General features: G+C 42.5%; 1 protein-coding gene across 2 annotated transcripts in view; it reads right to left on the bottom strand.

The window, feature by feature from the left end:
* The window catches only part of AP3S1 (adaptor related protein complex 3 subunit sigma 1), a 120,407-nt gene that overhangs the window by 4,809 nt on the left and 96,910 nt on the right, over positions 1-18,688 (bottom strand). The window contains exon 6 of one of the 2 annotated variants that reach the window (XM_082243018.1): positions 3,908-3,949. The exons of the other annotated variant lie outside the window; for it this stretch is intronic. Coding sequence (XP_082099144.1) covers positions 3,914-3,949 — 36 coding nt within the window. The 3' untranslated portion in view covers positions 3,908-3,913. The remainder of the gene's footprint in view (positions 1-3,907; positions 3,950-18,688) is intronic. 2 annotated transcript variants of the gene reach the window in all.

The raw sequence follows: 18,688 nt of genomic DNA, 5'->3' as shown, positions 1-18,688 counted from the left end.
TGACCCCCCTAGTGGACACCCCTACTAGTAAAACATCTGAAAGTGAAGCAGACTGCCAGCAGTTATACAGACACTGAGTGCCGGTTTATCACAGAGATCGCATGTAATTCGGAGCGCACTGCTCCTAAAATTACATGTGATGTCTGTGCGGTGCAAATTCAGCCATACAGCTTGTATGGCTGAATTTGCACCGCAATCGCACTGAAAACGCACAGGACCCTTTTTTTGGTCCGCAGCAGAATCGGATCGCATGGTGGTTCACACTAGTGCCATCCGATTCTGTGCGAACCCTCAGATCGCACTGCGATATGCGATCTGATCTGGGGATGTCGTTAACTTTGATTTGACACCCCCAGTGTATCGCATATGGCAGTGTGAACTGCCTGTGCTGCAGATGCGATGCGGGAACATGCTGTATATTCGCACAGTTTCTGCATCGCATAAATGTGAACCTGCACTAAAAGCACCAGCATAAAATTAGCCCTATGGAAGTCTTGAACATTTAGGCTGAAAGCCGGAGGAATTCAGGGCTTGAATTCACGACTAAGGCATTAAGTGGAAAAGTATAAATTCCCCTTCAATCTCAAGCCTGTGCAAAGAAAGTGGGGTTTAGCTCTTTTGCTCCCTGTCTTGTTCTCAAAAATACCCCATAGCTTGGATTGCCAAAAATTTTACATGCTGCACAACAAAAACTCTCAAAATATAAGGGTGAGTGATTATTTTACCTTTTATAAAACTAAAACAGGCATACACTTATGTACAGGACTGGGTTACCATTGAAGCATAATTTCCAGTGGCCACAAAATGCTGGTCTTCTTCAATAAACATTAGGTAGATGGTTTTGGTATGTTGGAACATGAAGTTATCATTCAGTGTCAATGTGACAGCGTAATCTATCCTAGGCTAGACTATAGTGAAAACACAAGGATCTGCAAAATGCACATTACCTAATACTATTGGCTTCACAAGGCTTGGATAAAAGGTTTTGGGTGAAAGGATAGGCAACACATTCACAAGGTAAACAGCATGATAAAAACTACTTGGATGATTCAAATGAAAAGAATCAGAGAAAGAAAACAAAATGAAGTCTGCAAATAGATTGAGATGAGGCCAAATTGATAAGACTTTTACAGACATCTGTCCATTTTCAAAACTATGGAATCACAGGGATAGTAATGTAAGGAAATGGTTAAATACTATGTCAGATTCATTTGCCAGATCCACAAAATAAAAAAATAAAGAAATAAAACCAAAGAAAAAAAAATACAAAGTTACAAGAAAGTATTAGAGACTTTATTAAAAAGTAAATGCTTATTACGATAGTCTTCAGCTTGTATTAAGCCTAGTACATTAATTTAAAACGCACATTAGGCAACCATTTAAGAACCTGTGGGTTACCTTGGATGTCTACATTCTAGTCCAGGACACATATTATAAGCATATGGTCTCTTCCAATCAGTGGCATTAAAAACAGGGGTTACAGCTTTGATGATCAGTCCAGGACCACAAAACCACTTAAAAAATATAATAGCGACTGGCTTCTATTAGTATAACATTACTTTCTGGTTGTTACCATGACATCATTACACTGTGCCTGATGAGAGCGTCAAGCAAATGTGATGATATTCCAGTCTACCTGCTCACCTAGCCTGGTGAACCCAGGCCAAACCTTTACTTCCTGATGAACATTCCCAAAACAAGTCTTAGGCATGCATGCTGCATCCAAGCAATCTATATACTTTTTGGAAAAAAAATGCTGATAAACTGCTAAAAAGGTTTATCATCAAATGTTCAGTGTAAAAAAAAAAAAAAAAATCTGAAAAGAACTGAAAAGGGTCCACATTGTCAGACATCAGGTTCTATCTTGGGAATATTTTTGTTCTAGTCTGGTTCTGTTGGTTGGATAAAAATGGGGTTAAACTTCACACACTCTTTTTTGGGAACTAACCTGATTTGCCAGTGTGAATAAAGAATACTCATATTTTAGGAAAAAAATGATACATACAAACACACACAGATAATATGGCGTAAATGGGCCCTGTATATCTACACTAATGTTTTTCAGAAATGACTGGAACATAGTCTTTACATTAAGTAAATGTTAGTCTACCCAAATGCTAGGTTTGGGTAGACTAACAATAGTAACAATATACATGCATTTTAAAAACTTAACTGTGACAAAATAGAAAAAAAAATTCTTCCGTTCTTCCAACATCCCCCCCCCCCCCCCCCAACAGGTTGTATTTGGTACCTTTGATGCTGCCATGTACCTTATTTTTTGCTGCACTGAATAAAATAATTGATCACTACTTTATCCATATACATGGATAATTTATAACCCCGGTGTGGGTTTTATTTGCATATTAGCAATATCTAATACATTTTAAAAAACACATAAGCTCACTGAAGAAATTGCAGACACATGGTCTATGCTTCCAATTACAATGGCTTTTACAGGTGCAACCCCACCATGATTTACTCAAAGGCTTCATGTCTAAGGCTGAAAAAAAAAAAAGGGGGTGCCATGTGGAATTCACTGCCCTGTGCTTTCTTTCACAATGCCTATAAATTAAGGATTTGTTTCTGGAATATTGCTGGAGTGTTCTCTTTCTGGTGGTAAATTTGACATTTTATTTTATATAACGAAAATAATTTTCTGCCACCCTGAATTGAAGTGGCAACCCATGCTAAATGTTTATTTTGGACAAAGGTAAAAGGAAACCACTTGAGTTAGGTTGTAGAGATATGGGGTTTGATGTTTTCGGTCTTCTATCTACTGTATTTTAACCTGCCAGTTGCACCTATTAAATATGCTGGAAAGCCTCAGATATCCAGCCAAGTATTACAGAATGGCAGTTTAGTATTAAAAAGACCTCATGGCTTTGTGGCACTGGTACCCTAAATATCTCCCAATAAATAAAATAAATGGTCAATAAAACCAATTATTATTAAAAAAGAATAGCGCGCAAATGCAAAAGAAATTACTACCAAATCTGAAGAGAGTCCATAAATAAAAATGGGGGTTTGGTCCCACCATATGGCCATATCGTGCTCAAGCCCACTACTGCGTCAAAGTACCCCATTATCAGTGGGTCCTACACTATCCATGAAAAAGAGATGAATCCAGCCCTTCTAACCCTTGGAGACAACACTCCTTGCTGGGAAAAATGTGCAAATGCACTACAGGGGACTCCTCCTATATCCATTTGATGGTGGACACCATCAAATGGATATAGGAGGAGTCCCCTGTAGTGCATTTGCACATTTTTCCCAGCAAGGAGTGTTGTCTCCAAGGGTTAGAAGGGCTGGATTCATCTCTTTTTCATGGATAGTGTAGGACCCACTGATAATGGGGTACTTTGACGCAGTAGTGGGCTTGAGCACGATATGGCCATATGGTGGGACCAAACCCCCATTTTTATTTATGGACTCTCTTCAGATTTGGTAGTAATCTCTTTTGCATTTGCGCGCTATTCTTTTTTAATATACATGTCTTTTGGTTCATAGCTGCAGCAGCTTTGGAAATACATGGGTATGCTCCCCCAAATTTTTTGCCTGAATAAAACCAATTATTATTAAATAGTTTTACCTTCTCCAGAATAACTTCACAAAGAAATGCTTGATATACATTCAAAAGCATATAAAGGATGGTTTCTACTAAACTATGTAACAAAAAAATGTATATTACATTGATGAAAATAAACAGAAAGCATGAAATGCTACAAAATCTAATGAAGAACTACTTAAAACTAAAACAAAAAAAATAAAAAATTGCACTAAACGGCTGTGTGGCTGGCACTTATATAGGTTTGGGATTCATCTGAGATGTCTGGACTAAACAATGTCACAGACATCATTTTGCTTTGCCTTTCTCAGTAGTACATAAAAGAGATGCTGGCAGAAGTACCTTGGTCTACCTGTCCTGCCTGGAGGACTGAAAGATAAAACTCTGCAAGAGAGAAAGAACGCAAGAAGCTAAAAGAAAGTTGAATGCAACATTTACAGATTGTGCTTCCTAGGTCATCTACTGATCAAATCCACAGAAAAAGGTGTTATACACAAGACATATATTTTAGAAACATCTGCTCACTGGAAATTCAGGGCTTTTTTTCAGTCTTTTCTCAATACTTTGAATCAGTGGAAATCTGTGCTTATTTTTAAAGATCCCTAAACATTATTATATTTTAAAAAGGAAAATGTTTCAGTAAGAAGTGATAAACGTGTGGTGTTATATCCAACACTCAGTTTAACAAATTACAAAGAAGGCCAAATTAGCTACACAGTAGGATATGGCCATTTTCTGGAGTGAACCAAGATTTACAGCAGGGGTAATGAATTAAAATTCAAGGAGGTCCGGTCGCTAAAATTTTCTTTGGGCCGAGGTCCGGATCTGAAGTCTGTGCTATGACTCAGAAAGATGGGCAAAACAAAACGTGTTCATCAGCGTTGTTCTTAACATAAAATATGCCCATTTGAGTGCCCCTTAACATAAAATGTGTCCGAGAGCGTGACCCTTAGCATAAAATTTGCCCATCAGCGTGACCCTTAACATAAAATAAGGGGCACGCTGATGGGCACATTTTATGTTAGGGGGCACTCTGATGGGCACATTTTATGTTAGGGGGCACGCTGATGGGCACATTTTATGTTAGGGGGCACGCTGATGGGCACATTTTATGTTAGGGGGCACGCTGATGGGCAAAACAAAACGTGTAAATCAGCGTTGCTCTTAACATAAAATATGCCTATTAGAGTGCCCCTTAACATAAAAAATGCCCATCAGTGTGCCCCATAGCATAAATATGTCCATCAGAGTGTACCACAGCATAAATATGCACATCAGCATGCCCCTTAACATAAAATATGCCCATCAGTGTGTACTACAGCATAAATATGCACATCAGCATGCCCCTTAACATAAAATATGCCCATCAGCATGACCCTTAACATAAAATAAGGGGCACGCTGATGGGCACATTTTATGTTAGGGGCACTCTGATGGGCAGAACAAAATGTGCCCACCAGCGTGACCCTTAACATAAAATATGCCCATCAGCGTGCCCCTTAGCATAACATTTGCCCATCAGCGTGACCCTTAACATAAAATAAGGGGCACGCTGATGGGCATATTTTATGTTAAGGGTCATGCTGATGGGCACATTTTATGTTAGGGGGCACCCTGATGGGCATATTTTATGATGGTGGGATCGCTGATGGGCAAAAGAAAACGTGTAAATCAGCGTTGCTCTTAACATAAAATATGCCCATTAGAGTTCCCCATAGCATAAATATGTCCATCAGAGTGCCCCTTAACATAAAATATGCCCATCAGTGTGTACCACAGCATAAATATGCACATCAGAGTGCCCCTTAACATAAAATATTCCCATCAGCGTGACCATTAACATAAAATAAGGTACACTCTGATGGGCACATTTTATGTTAGGGGGCATTCTGATGGGCAAAACAAAACGTGTAAATCAGCGTTGCGCTCAACATAAAATATGCCCATTAGCGTGCCCCTTAACATAAAATATGCCCATCAGCTTGTCCCTTAGCATAAAATATGGGGCACATTTTATGTCAAGGGAGTACTCTGATGGGCATATTTTGTTTCTTTTATGGGGCACTCTAATGAGCACAACAAAATATGCCACTTGTCTGCACACTTGTTAAAGCTTGAGAGGTTTTTTTTTAAATGCAGATATTCCCCTCTAAAAATGTGCTCCACATACCTGGAGCCAGGAGCTGTCCAAAAGCCGCGAACAGGGGGGCGGGGCGTGCACATAGTGTCACACCCTAGTTCGCTGCCCTGCTTAGAGGAAGCCGCAGTCAGGAGCAGGGGGCGGGACGCGCGAGTGACGTCACGCCCCTACTCGCGGCCCGACAGGACACCGCAATGTCTATCAGTCAGGAGCAGGGGGCAGGGCGCGCGCGTGACGTCACGCCCCTACTCGCGGCTCGCGGCCTGACAGGACACCGGCTGCAAGTGAGCCGGGAGCCGCAGTGAGGAGGGGGCAGAATACAGGTGGCGGTCCGGGCGGAAGCATCGCGCGGGCCGCCAATGGACCGCGGGCCGCCATTTAGTGACCGCTGATTTACAGGAATGCTGCCTGTAAATTTACAAGAAACTGCTTACATCACTTTAATACCAGAAAGGTGCTGGGTTCTAGGAAATGCTTGGGGGCATGATCTCATAAGCATTGATTCAAGCGCTGAAAACACAGCTTCCAAAAGGTGTACCAGGTTTAAAAGTCACTTTAGAGTGGAAATACCATCAATACATAATTATAAAAGAAGCCCATGAGCAGGAAACAACTTTATGGTCACTGATGTGGCAGGAAAATAATTTTCAACTCTTAAAAAGGGGTTTTCCTGGATAAAAACACAACTGGATTCCTGCAGATATCTTACATGCATTGCAAAATCAGAAGTGCCCACTTCATGCCCCCCTTTATTGGCATATGGTGCTATAAATCCCCTGTATTACAAGGAGAAAGCAAGTCTCAGCCCATTAAGCAAAATGTAAAAGCTATATATATTATTTAGTATGGAACCACTCCCTATTAAAGCGTTACTAAACCCAGGACCCTGCATTCACTATATCTGGTCTCCTACAGTACATAGAACATGCACATTCAATTGTTTTAGTAAATATAAACTGCTAAATACCATTTCTCAGCAGGCGTTAGAGCAGTCTTGTGACTTATATCAGTGCCTGGTTAAAGCTTGTAGGAGTTTTCATTCTCCCCTGATTGTCCTATGACGCTACAGGCCCCCTGAACCTCTGTCTGGACTGTGCTGATCACATGCACTCTCCCAAGAAAAAAAAAACTCTAGCAATTAACACCAAACTGAGCATGTACAACTTGCCCCCAGGCTCTGTTCTATCAGGAAACGGTTTGGGGGACAGTGGAAGTAGGGGAGGATCAGAGAAGACAGGATAAAACAGCCTTTTTACACAATGCAGAGGATTAACCCCTCAGGTTCCACAATGAGTATAACAAGCATTCTTTACTTGCATATACAGACTGATTTTACTGTTGTGGTTTTAGTAACACATTATATATAAGCATACCAGATATCAGACTTCCCCTAAAAATAGCTTTAAGGCAGATACTGATTAATAGAATTTTAATGGAAAGATCCAATCACCTATATCAAAGTATCTAAACCCCAAACTTTTTTTTAGTTTTGGACACAATATAAAATGGTTTAAAGTATAACTACAAGCAAAATGTTTTCTTTAGTTTTGGATAGAGTGGAGAGGAATTAGTACACCTGTCCATTTTTATTGCAGTCTGTGTCCCCATTAGGCAGATTTACCCTCTCAAATTTTGGGTTTTCCACAGAAAAGAGGGGAAATCGTCCAATGGGGACACTAGTTCTGGTGGCCTGGGGGTCCCCATGGGATTCCCCTAATTTGCAGGGATTTCCTCTCACTTTCTGTTTTGGCCAGGAAATAAAGGTAAATCCCCCAATGATGCACAAAAAAGAAGAACCAAAAGGGGATATATACCCCTTACTCTATCCAAAATGAAAAAAAAAAAAAAATTGCCTATAGTTCTACTTTAAAACCCAACAGGTCAGGTCTTTTTTTCCCTATATGACCATGGGAACGTTTTTCGATCATTTCCAGTCCTGAAGAGACCAGAAGAAAAGAGAAAACCTTAAAGAAAGGGGATATTCCCTCAGAAAGTTGGAACCGATGCCGCTCACTGGAATATTTCAATTCAGCACCTATTCAAGTGAAAACATGTAAAGGTGTACAGCATGTAAAGGCATGTAAATGTGTACAACATGTAAAGGTATACAAAACAACATTAAATTCTGTCTTTTAGATCTGCCTGGAGTTCAGTTTTAAGATTACATCTAACAAGCTGAATGCTCATTTTGACATGAGAATCATTACCCAATAAACCAGCAGACTTCCTTCATGACAAATTATGTGTATTTTGTATCTTGGGTAACAAACTGAAATGGCACATGCCTACTATTCGAAAACATGCAAGACTTGGTTTTTACATACCAGGAATAACATGCAGGAATCCAAAGGTTCGCTCAAAATTTTCAAAGACAGATGTTTATCCATAATAATGAAAAATTCAAATATGTATACTTTAACTCTTGCCTGGGTTATATGAGTAATTCTCCTTAAAAAAGTAAATTTAGCTTTAAAGAAAAAAAAGGACATGTTTTGCCCCGTTCAGAAGAGTCAGAGTACTCAATGGTGGAATCCATTATGTGGGTCTAGGTGTTAAAGTGACCCCACTATCTTACATTTTTGGACAGTAGGAATGAGCTCAGGCGTTTTTGGAACCTAGTCCATACCCTTCTGAGCTATCCCACCAGGAAGCTGTCACAGCACAAAGCCAATCATAAGTGGCCAAGGCATTCCGCCCTGCAGCCACACGTATACGCACTTACAGTATGCATGCAGATGTAGGACAAGAATGCAATGGCTGCCTATCAGTGGCTTTGTACAGTGACCGCTTCTTGGTGGTATAGATCAGATGGGTTTGGACTAGGATCCAAACCAGCCTAAGCTCATCCTATTCACAATAAATGTAAGGCAGTGGGGTCACTATAGCCTGGACCCGCGTAACGGATTCTACTACTGAGTACTCATCAGGTTCTGACTAGGATCTTAACACAAGACCCTGCTATTTAGTAGACTTAACAGGCTGCAGGTCACAGATGTGCTAGTTAACATTAATCAAACGACTCTAAGAAAGTTAAAGTGATGGAAAACTTAAGGTGTTGCCCTCCACAGTCAACCACTGTTGTAACATAATGCAGAGGTGTGGACAATACTCCTTTCAGTTTTTACACAATCTGAACTACTGCTCATTTTTGACTGGGATAGATGCTTTGCTGCATCTTAGATTCTGTAAGTCATTGAATGGCAAATTACAAAAGAAAAACAAAAGAATTTCCGTCTCAAAAATACTGACTACTAATCCTTTACTGTTATTTGGCAATTCTGACTAAAACTACCACTTGTAAACTATTTGAAAAGGCTTTAGTGAACACAAAACAAAAACATTGGAGGGGAATATTCAAATAATATGATAATGCTAACAATTTCAAGAGGTATCCAAATACATCAAGCTTTAATATACATATGACCCCCAAGCAGAATTATGAATCATTTCTGTTATCAACCCAAATGCAAAGGAAAACTTGTTTTTCTGGATTCATATATGCATACGCTTATTGAAAGAAATATCAGCCGAAATATATCTTTTTAAAATCTTGATTTATAACTTTTATAGAAAACAAACATCAGTCGCCTGAAAACATGTTGTTAACATGATTAACATGCAGGCTAGGACACAAACATACAAATTCAAAATATAGCGGTAATGCTAAGCACTGATTCACTCCCATTTGCTTTTCACATCTCACTATTGGTCAGTAAGATGAAGGGCCAACAGCGATAAAAGGAGAGTGGGGAGCTGGCCTGGTGTCTCAGGAGTCAAACTTAACAAGGCACTGTGTTGTAGTTTATTCAATTTTATTCCTGCCTCACTCTATGCTAGTGACAATAAGCATGGGGACAGCCAACAAATATTTGAGAGGCAATATGCCTGCTAGAATATCCTGTTTATACTGAATGCGTTTTAGAACCCTACACAAAACAGGCATATGTACAAACCCCAATACCGTTTGGATTTGGAGCTTTCACTCTTAACTTTTGTTGGAGAACCTTTTTCTGTACTGCCTGAAGCAAATACAAAAACCTCAAAGCCACGTAAGAAGGAAAATGATTACAGTATAAAACAGTACCTTTATACTTATTCCAGCCTATGTAAAGCAGTATTGCCTTTGAAATGCAATGTATAAAAGGCAGCAAAAAATATTACAATGCAAGAAATTTACAAGTCAAGGGTTAAAAAAAAAAAAAAAAAAAAAAAAAATTTCCTTTATTACCTGGAAAACGACTGCAAAATAATTGTATTGCTTCCTATAGGTCAGGTAATATTGCTTGTTGCTTAACTTATTTTTCACCTTATCTTAATTTAGGTTAAATGAATATGCATTTATGACAAATGAGTTCTAGAAACGAAATAATTTTTTAGAAAAAGGTTTTTTTTTTTTTTTTTTTTTTGAGTACACACAAGCATAAATGGTTCATGAATGAGTTGGAGTTTGATAGGACACCATAACCCTACAATGAAGAAATGGCATTTCCACATTCAACAATAAAAAGGATTCAATCAACCAACACAATGGGGGTAGAATTAAAAAAAGGCAAAATAAGTTGTTCACTTTGCAAGGCAAAGGGAATTTTCTCTTAGCTTAGTAAATGTATGAAAACTATGCTTTGCATATACACCGCTCAAAAAAAATCAAGGAACACTTTAAAAACACATCAGATCTCAATGTGGAAAAATGGGATTTTTGACTTCCATAAAATCCATTTCTCTGATGTTCATTGACGGACACAGCTCCTGGTCTTCATGACCATTGGGTTATACTGCCCCCTACAGGAGTAGGAAACTAGGCAGAAAAAGAATCTGGCTACGCCTATGGGCAGTCCCAGGGGGTATTCTCCCCCTCTCTGCTATAGGAATTACAACTCCACAGAGGGGTGGGTGCTGTGTCCGTCAATGAACTTTAGAAAATTTGGATTTTATGGCAAGTAAAAAATCCCATTTTCTTTTTCGTTCATTGACGGACACCACTCCTGATCTTTATGACCATTAGGACGTCCCAAAACATTGTTAAACATGAGGGATGGGTACAGCAAAAAAACTCCCAAGGCTAAACAGTAGCCAGCCAGGCAACAGGAGCTCAACCAAAAACTTTGGGTGCAAGGTAACTAGGGTTGGATTCTAACCAGAAGCACTAGCTGTATGTAGTTTGCATTCACTTTCTTCTAGTACTTTCTCCCAGAGTTCAAAACTTACTGATACAGTAATAGTCTAATAGTCTTAAACTGCCCCTATTGTATATATATATATATATATATATATATATATATATATATATATATATATATATATATATATATATATATATATATATGTGTGTGCTTGTATTTCTAGTAGGGACAGCCTATAGTTATTGTAAAAGAAATACACAGGAAGTAATAGGTTTTTTAGTACTTACCGTAAAATCCACTGACTGAGTTCACTGACGGACACAGAGCTCCATATTCAGAACTATAGGGTTATATTGCCCCATACAGGAATAGGACACTAGGCAGAAAAAAGACTTGCCTGCACCTATGGGCAGTCCTAGCTAGTATACAACCCCTAAGTTTAGTAACAAGCAGCGTCAGAAGTATCAAAACTCCATAGAGGAGCGGGTGCTGTGTCCATCAATGAACTCAGAGAAATGGATCTATTGGTAAGTACAAAAATCTTATTTTCTTTCTTTCATCGATCGACAGAAATCCATATACAGAACCATAGGGACGTCCCCAAGCAGTGCCAAACATGAGGGGTGGGACAAAAAAATTTTTTCCAAGGCTAAACACAAGAGCCCACCAGGTAACAGGAGCTCAACAAAAACAACTGGAGCCCAACCTGAACAATACACCCCCAAAGAGGAAACAGACCCAAATCCTTGCTGCCAAAAGAAGCATTTGCAAATGCCAACACATCCACTTTGTAGAAATTAGTGAAAGTGTGCACCGAAGACCAAGTGCCTGCATTGAAAACCTGCGCCACTGATGACTGATGACGGAAGGCCCAAGAAGCACTAAGCACCCGAGTGAGGTGCCGTTACAGGGAAAGGAGGAACCCGACCCTTGATCGAACAGGCCTGAGTCACTGTCTGGTCCCTCTGGAAATGGTCCCAGAAGCAGCGGACAGCCCTTTCCTTGTACTATCTGTGATTACAAAGAGTGAGTCTGACCTTCAAAAAGACTTCGTGGCTGCCAGATACACCTGAATCGCCCAAGCCACATCCAGGGCATGCAACGCAAATTCCCTGGAATGTGTGGGATGGGGACACAGGGAAGTCAACACAGGGACTTCATTCAAATGGAAGTCAGAGACCACCTTAGGCAGGAATGACAGGCGTGGACAAAGAACCACCTTAGCTTTGTGGACCACCAGATAGGGGGTACGACAAGATAACGTCACCAGTTCCAACACCCTGCGAGCATAGGGTATGGCCACCAAGAAAAAGCTACCTTCTGAGAAAGCCTAAGCAGGGGAAATGTCCTGAATATTTTCAAAAAGAGGCTTTTGGAGAACAGAGCAGCAAGTTCAAATCCCCAGTAAAGCAGACTGAAACGGCGAAGTCAGGTGTCGAACCCCTTCAATAAAATTACACACAAATGAACGTGTAGCTAGGGGTTGCTGAAAGAAGACCGCCAAGGCAGACACCTGGCCCTTGTTGGTACTCAAGGCCAACTTCTGCTCTACACCTCGTTAAAGGAAGGTCAAAATCTGAGCCACTGAAAAGGAATGAGGGTGAACACTGATCGACTAACACCACGAAATGTACGCTTTCTACGTACGATGATAAATATTTCTAGGAGGTAGAATTCCAAGCCTTCAGCAGTGTCAGGATCACCGATCCAGGCAAACCTCTATCCTTCAGCATCTGGCTTTCAACAGCCAGGCTGTCAAAGCTAGCGACTAAAGCAGGAGGGAAGATCAGCCCTTGGGACAGCAGGTCCTCCCTGAGAGGCAGTCTCCAAGGGACATCGTCGACCAACCGCACCAGGTCGGTGTACCAAGACCGGGGAGGCCAGTCCGGAGCCACCAGAATCCCTTCGGCCTCGATCCTGCGCAGAAGCTTGAGAGGAGGGAAGGCATGAATCAGATGATACTGGCCCCATGGTGCCACCAGAGCATCTGTGACATCTGTCAGAATATCCCGTGACCTTGCCAAAAACCTTGGTACCTTTCTTTTGAGCTGAGATGCTAACAGATCCACCTCGGAGGTGCCCCACCGCACACAGATCAAATGAAACATGTCCGGAAGAAGGGACCACTTCCCTTGGTCCAACGCCTGCGGACTAAGCTAGTCTGCCTGCCAGTTTTCCACTTCTGGAATGTGTATGGCAAGCGAGGACCGGAACGAAGCGTTCTGCCAACTGGAGAATGCTGGCTACTTCCAGAGCCGCTAACACACTTTTGTTTTGCCCTGGTGATTAACATAAGCCACTGCCGTGGCACTGTCCGTCTGGAACCGTACCGGGAGCCCCCCCCGAAGCCAATCCGTCCAGTGATCCAGGCACAGCCTGATTGCCCGAAGTTCCAAGACATTGATCTGTAATCTGAATTCCTCCAGCGTCCAACAACCCTACCCGGACAGACTGGCATCAGTAGTGACCACTGTCCAATACAAGGGGAGAAAAGATTTGCCCTGCCGCAGAGCCAGAAAACAAAGCCACCAGACCAGGGAACCCCTGGTTTCTCGGCTCAGCCGAATCTGATTGTCCAGAGATTTTGGACACTTGTCCCACTTTACCAGGATCTCCTTTTGGAGGGTCCTCGCATGGAACAATGCAAACGGAATTGCCTCGAAGGTAGCCACCATCAGGCACAGCACCCGAATGCAAGTCCGGAGGGAGGACCACCTTCTGGACAGCAAGAGAAGAATCGCAGCATGCAACTTCTGGAGTTTGTCCAGAGGAAGGAATGCTCTGGCTTTAGCTGAATCCAGAGTCAGACCCAGATCCAATTTCCTTGATGGAATCAGAGAAGACTTCTGGTACTTTAGAAGCCAACCAAACTATTTCATGGTCTGTATAGTGATCTCCACATCGTCCATCAAGGCAGAAGAGGACTCCGCTCGCAAGAGGAGTTCATCCAGGTAGCCCAGTACCGCAATTCCCTGCAGACGTAGCAATGCCAGAACCAGGGCCAGCACTTTTGTGAAGATACGAGGAGCTGAGAGGAGACGAGATCAAAAGGTTAACACCACGAACTGATCGTGTTCCTCTGCCACAGCATAGCAGGGGAAACGCTGATGTTGGGCACATATTGCAATGTGCAACCATCTTTGATGAAGATAGAGGCTAGAAAATCCCACTGATGTAGGATGCCAGTTCCATGCGAATGGACTCCATTCTGAATTTCAGTACCCATACAAAGCAGTACAGGGCCTTGAGGTCCAGAATCGGACGAACCCTGCCCTCTTTTTTTTGGAACCGTAAACAGGTTTGAATAAAAACCTTGAAACGGTTCAAAGACCAGAACCGGGACAAATCACTCCCTAAAGCAAATGGTCCTGCAGTGTCCCGGAGAGGGCTTGAAATCAGTCCTGGGACAGATGTACATTGGAGGGGAAGGGAAAAAATGAAACTATCTTGTAACCAAGCAGAATCCCTTTGTGGACCCATTTGCCATTCACGAAGGACCCACGGGCCCGGAAATTAACAAAGACGTCCCCTCACTCCAAGCATGGGTGAGGGCGCACCTTCATGCAGAAGGAGCCTTGTCCCATTCTCGGCTTGCCAGGCCAGGGCCGCTGGGAACCTCCCGAGGAGGGCTTGAAAATGTTTTAAATCCGTGTCAGTGGACCCTGAGGGACGAAAAAATGTTGTGTGGCGAGAAATAAGGGCTGTGTGTGCGACGAGGTTGTTTCTCCTGTGGAAGAAAGGTGCTCTTCCTCCCCGTGAGACTCCTAATGAGGTCGTCAAGGGTAGTCCCAAACAGGCGAACACCTTGAGAGGATAAATCAGTCAAAACTTTTTTTTTTTTTTTTTTTTTTTTTGAAGCCTGGTCTGCAGACCAACACTTAAGCCACAATACACATCTAAGCACCACTGCTGAAACAGAGAGAGGCATTGGAGACAAACTGCAGCCCCAGGACCAATTGATCCGCAAACTCAGCAAAGGCAGGAGGAATCTGCTCAACCTCCAGATCATGGCGCAAAAGTTTGGCCCACTCAAATAGTGTTTAGGTCCACTTCTTAACCACTTGCCGACTGCCTAACGTCTATCTACGTCGGCAGTCCGCTCCTCACAGGCAAAGTGACGTAGATCTACATCGCTAGCCTGTAGATGTCCGCCGCTCACTCGCGATCGTCGGTTACACCGGGAGAAAGGCAGGCGGCTAATGTAAACAAAGCCGCCTGTCAATCTCCCTTGTGTAACAGCAGAGATCATACGGTCCTGCTATGTAGGACCGTAGATCTCTGCTGTTATATCACAAGCCACATCCAATCACAGTTAGAAGCATGCCCCTAGGGTCACACTTAACCCCGCCTTCTCAAATAAAGTTAACCCCTTCCCTGCCAGTGTAATTTTTACAGTAACAGTGCATATGTATAGCACTGATTACTGTAGTCATGTCACTGGTAACCCCAAAAGTGTCAAAAATGTCAGTCAAGGGTCCGATCTGTCTGCCGCAATGTCGCAGTCCCGCAAAACAAATCGCAGATCGCCGCCATTACTCGTTAAAAAAAAAAAAATATAAAAATGACAAAAATCTTTCCCTTAGTAAAACGCAATAACTTTTGCGCAAACCATTTAAAATACGCTTTTTGCGATTTTTTTTACCAAACATGTGTAGCATAAAACAAATTGGCCTAAAATGTTAAAATTTTTTGATTTTTTACATTTTTTGGGGGGGAATTTCATATAAAAAAATTGGTATTTTTGCAAAAAATTGTTGCTCTTTTTTTGTTTATAGCGCATGAAAAAAAAAAAAAAAAAAAAAATCGCATAGGTGATCAAATACCACCAAAAGAAAGCTCGTTTGTGGGGAAAAAAAAAGGACGTCAATTTCATTTGGGTACAGCGTCACACGACCGCACAATTGTCCGTTAAAGTCACGCAGTGCCGAATCGCAAAATAGGCCCTGGTCAGGAAGGGGGTAAAATCTTCCGGGGCTTAAGTGGTTAAGGAGTGACTCTTCAAAGGGGTACCTCACCGCAAAGCGTTTAGGGGCCGCAAAGGACCATTTTGGACGCTCCCAATCTTTGAAGGCAAAGCTGTCAAAATAAGATGGATACGGGAACACCTTTGCCGTGCGAGATGGCATGTGGAAGCCAAAGGGGACGTTCACCTCCGCAGCAGCTTCAGCTGCATCCTCCATCTTCAAGGTTTCCTGCACAAATGTAATCAGTGCATGAACCAGAGCCTTCTCGTGCGCAGCTACAGGAGTGAAGGAATCATGCTCACTGATAGATCAGAGAGCGTGGCTACAGGCCCTGCACCAGGGTGGTCCATGACCGCGGTGGTGGAGGAAACAAAGGACTCCAGAACCAGTCAGTGATGGGCTGGGACCCCGAGGGAACTGCTGCCTCCGAGAGGGAGGTCAGGTGGGGAAACATGCTCCTGAGATTTCATAAAAAGGCAAAAGGGGAACCCACCAGCAAAAAACATCTAGCACCGCTGGGGGACTCGCCCCCAAAGGCACTGCACCTGTATCATCACAGGGGCACCCGAAAGCAGAGCACCCCTCAACCTGCAGCAGAGGGAGGGATCCCACCAGAGTAGCACTAGAGATAGATAGTATCAAACGTGCGGCATCCAGGGAAAAAGGAAATCCAGGAGTCAGAACTAGGGGAAAAGGAGGAGCTCCACAGCCATAATCGCCGCCCAAAGGCTTCACTGTCATGGCCGTCGCTTTTGATGCACGCCGAATCAAACATAAATGGCCGCTGGACTACACAAACATGGCTGTCGGCCAAAGAGAATCACACAGGCCCCAATACAATGGTGCCAACCACAGCAAAATGGCCACCACATGCAGCCTCCATGAGGCTCCCAGGACACATCCGAAAAGGAGGGGGGAACTGGGCACAGGACCACCACAACAGCCAGCGTCCGCCACATCCAGGAAGACTGCTCTTCCGGCGGCATGCCCCTCCACAGGTACATAGCAGTACACCAGCCCAATACACCTGCCAGTCCACCACGCTACCCTGGGGGGTGGGGGGGTGGGAATTGTACAAAGATGGCCCACTTAGGGATCACCAAAATAAAGGTGGGTGTGAGGGGAATCTGCAGGTCCGACCATCCCAGGGGGGTGAGGGGGGGGGGGGTTGCCCGCATCCGTCCCAAAACACATTGAAGGGGGACGGGGGATATGTACTCATCATACCAGGAACAAGATGGGCACCACTCCAGACAATCTCCCCACCACCGAAATTGGGGGCTGTCGGCAGACTCACTGCGGAGCTCTGGTTTGCACGCACGCTCACATGCCAGACTGGGGGGGGGCACTAGCTACCCAGCCAGTCGCCCAGTCCAGCAGTTGATTGTAAGATTTCACAGGAAAAAAGACAGGAAAAAAAAAAAAAAAGCCATTTAAAAGGAAAAAATTGCCAGCAGGGAATTAGGTCCTTACTCCTGACTAGGCAGAAAAAAAAACTGAAGGCCTAGAGCAGAGAAGGGGCTGTATACCTGCCAGGGCTGTCCATAGGCATGGCCAAGTCTTTTTTCTGCCCAGTGTCCATTTCCTGTGGGGGGCAATATAACAATATTATTCTGAATATGGAGCACTGAGTCCGCCAATGAACGAGAAATTAGGCTTTTGTTCCCCTTCAGTTTCAACCAGATATAGAGATTGCATGTTCAAAAATGATAACATTTCAATAGTTTAAAAGGGTAGATAAAAATAGTGGTTTTGCATTTCAAATAAAATGTTCACCTTGAAAGTAAAATAAATAAAGAATTCATTTGGATGTTGAACCTTCAGAAAATAGCGGTCGGGTATGGAAGGGTACAGTAGTAATGGCTGCCGAAAAAAGAGGCAATGGACAGTTTTATAGGAGAGTTATTCACAAAGAAAAAAAAATTTACCTTTATAAAAAATAAATAAATGCACATCTTTTTTCAGAAAAAAAAAAAATTTGCATTTATTATTTTTTTTTTTTTAATTGGGAGCAGATAGTGGGTGCTATGCAGGGCTCTTGCAGGCTCTGCATGTAAGATGTTTGGCTGTACTTCGTATGGCCAAGCAGTTACACATTACCAGGAAGAATCAATGAACTACCACAGCGCTAAACAGTTCCGTGGTAGTTCATTGAGAACAAGCTGACAGCTGCAAAGCCTTGTAGCTTTCAATTCAATGTGACATCAAGGGGCCAGTTGATTTGTAACATGTTGCACCATGAATATGGGTGCAACATGTAACATGTTAAAAAAGGTGAACTTATCCTTCAACTTGTTAAAAAGGAAACTACCATAGAAATTTAACTTCATAATGCAAAATGTTGCCACCTGTCAGATATGAACTCTCTCTTCAGTTCTCTAATTTTACGGCCTAGTGTCTGGTTTTCTCGGACCACGGGGCCATTTTCTTGAAGTCCAATATTAATGTTTGAACGCATAGCTGCAGTTAAATAAAGGAGAGGAATTGAGACTTCTCTGGACTTCTTTACATAGAATGAATTAACCTCACTAGCGAGAGAGTGTATAGTCTAAAATAGCAGTACAATAAACAGATACTGTTGTGACAGATACTGCTAAAATGTAAACTCCACAGATATACATACACAGGCTGCAAGGCTATACAATAGTGCTGCCAAAGTGCCCCTTCTCCGTTATTGGTCACCTACCACCACTCCTGGATGACATAAGTAGTTTGTAGAGTTTTACAAGTAGAAAACTATACACTGATCAATCACCCGAACATTTATGGCACACTTACACACACATTAAAGTGTACCTTTAGGAAACTAGATAGAGGAGCTGGCAATGCCGACATAGTTAATTTAAAGATGTAGCTTCTGTGCTCCCCCCCCCAATTGTCACCACCTAATCTCTCC

This window comes from Pelophylax lessonae, assembly GCF_965119305.1.
Source record: "Pelophylax lessonae genome assembly, chromosome: 1".
In the NCBI taxonomy this organism is placed as follows: domain Eukaryota; kingdom Metazoa; phylum Chordata; class Amphibia; order Anura; family Ranidae; genus Pelophylax; species Pelophylax lessonae.
The sequence above is the reverse complement of the archived record's forward strand: the minus strand, read 5'-3'. Positions and strand labels throughout refer to the sequence as shown.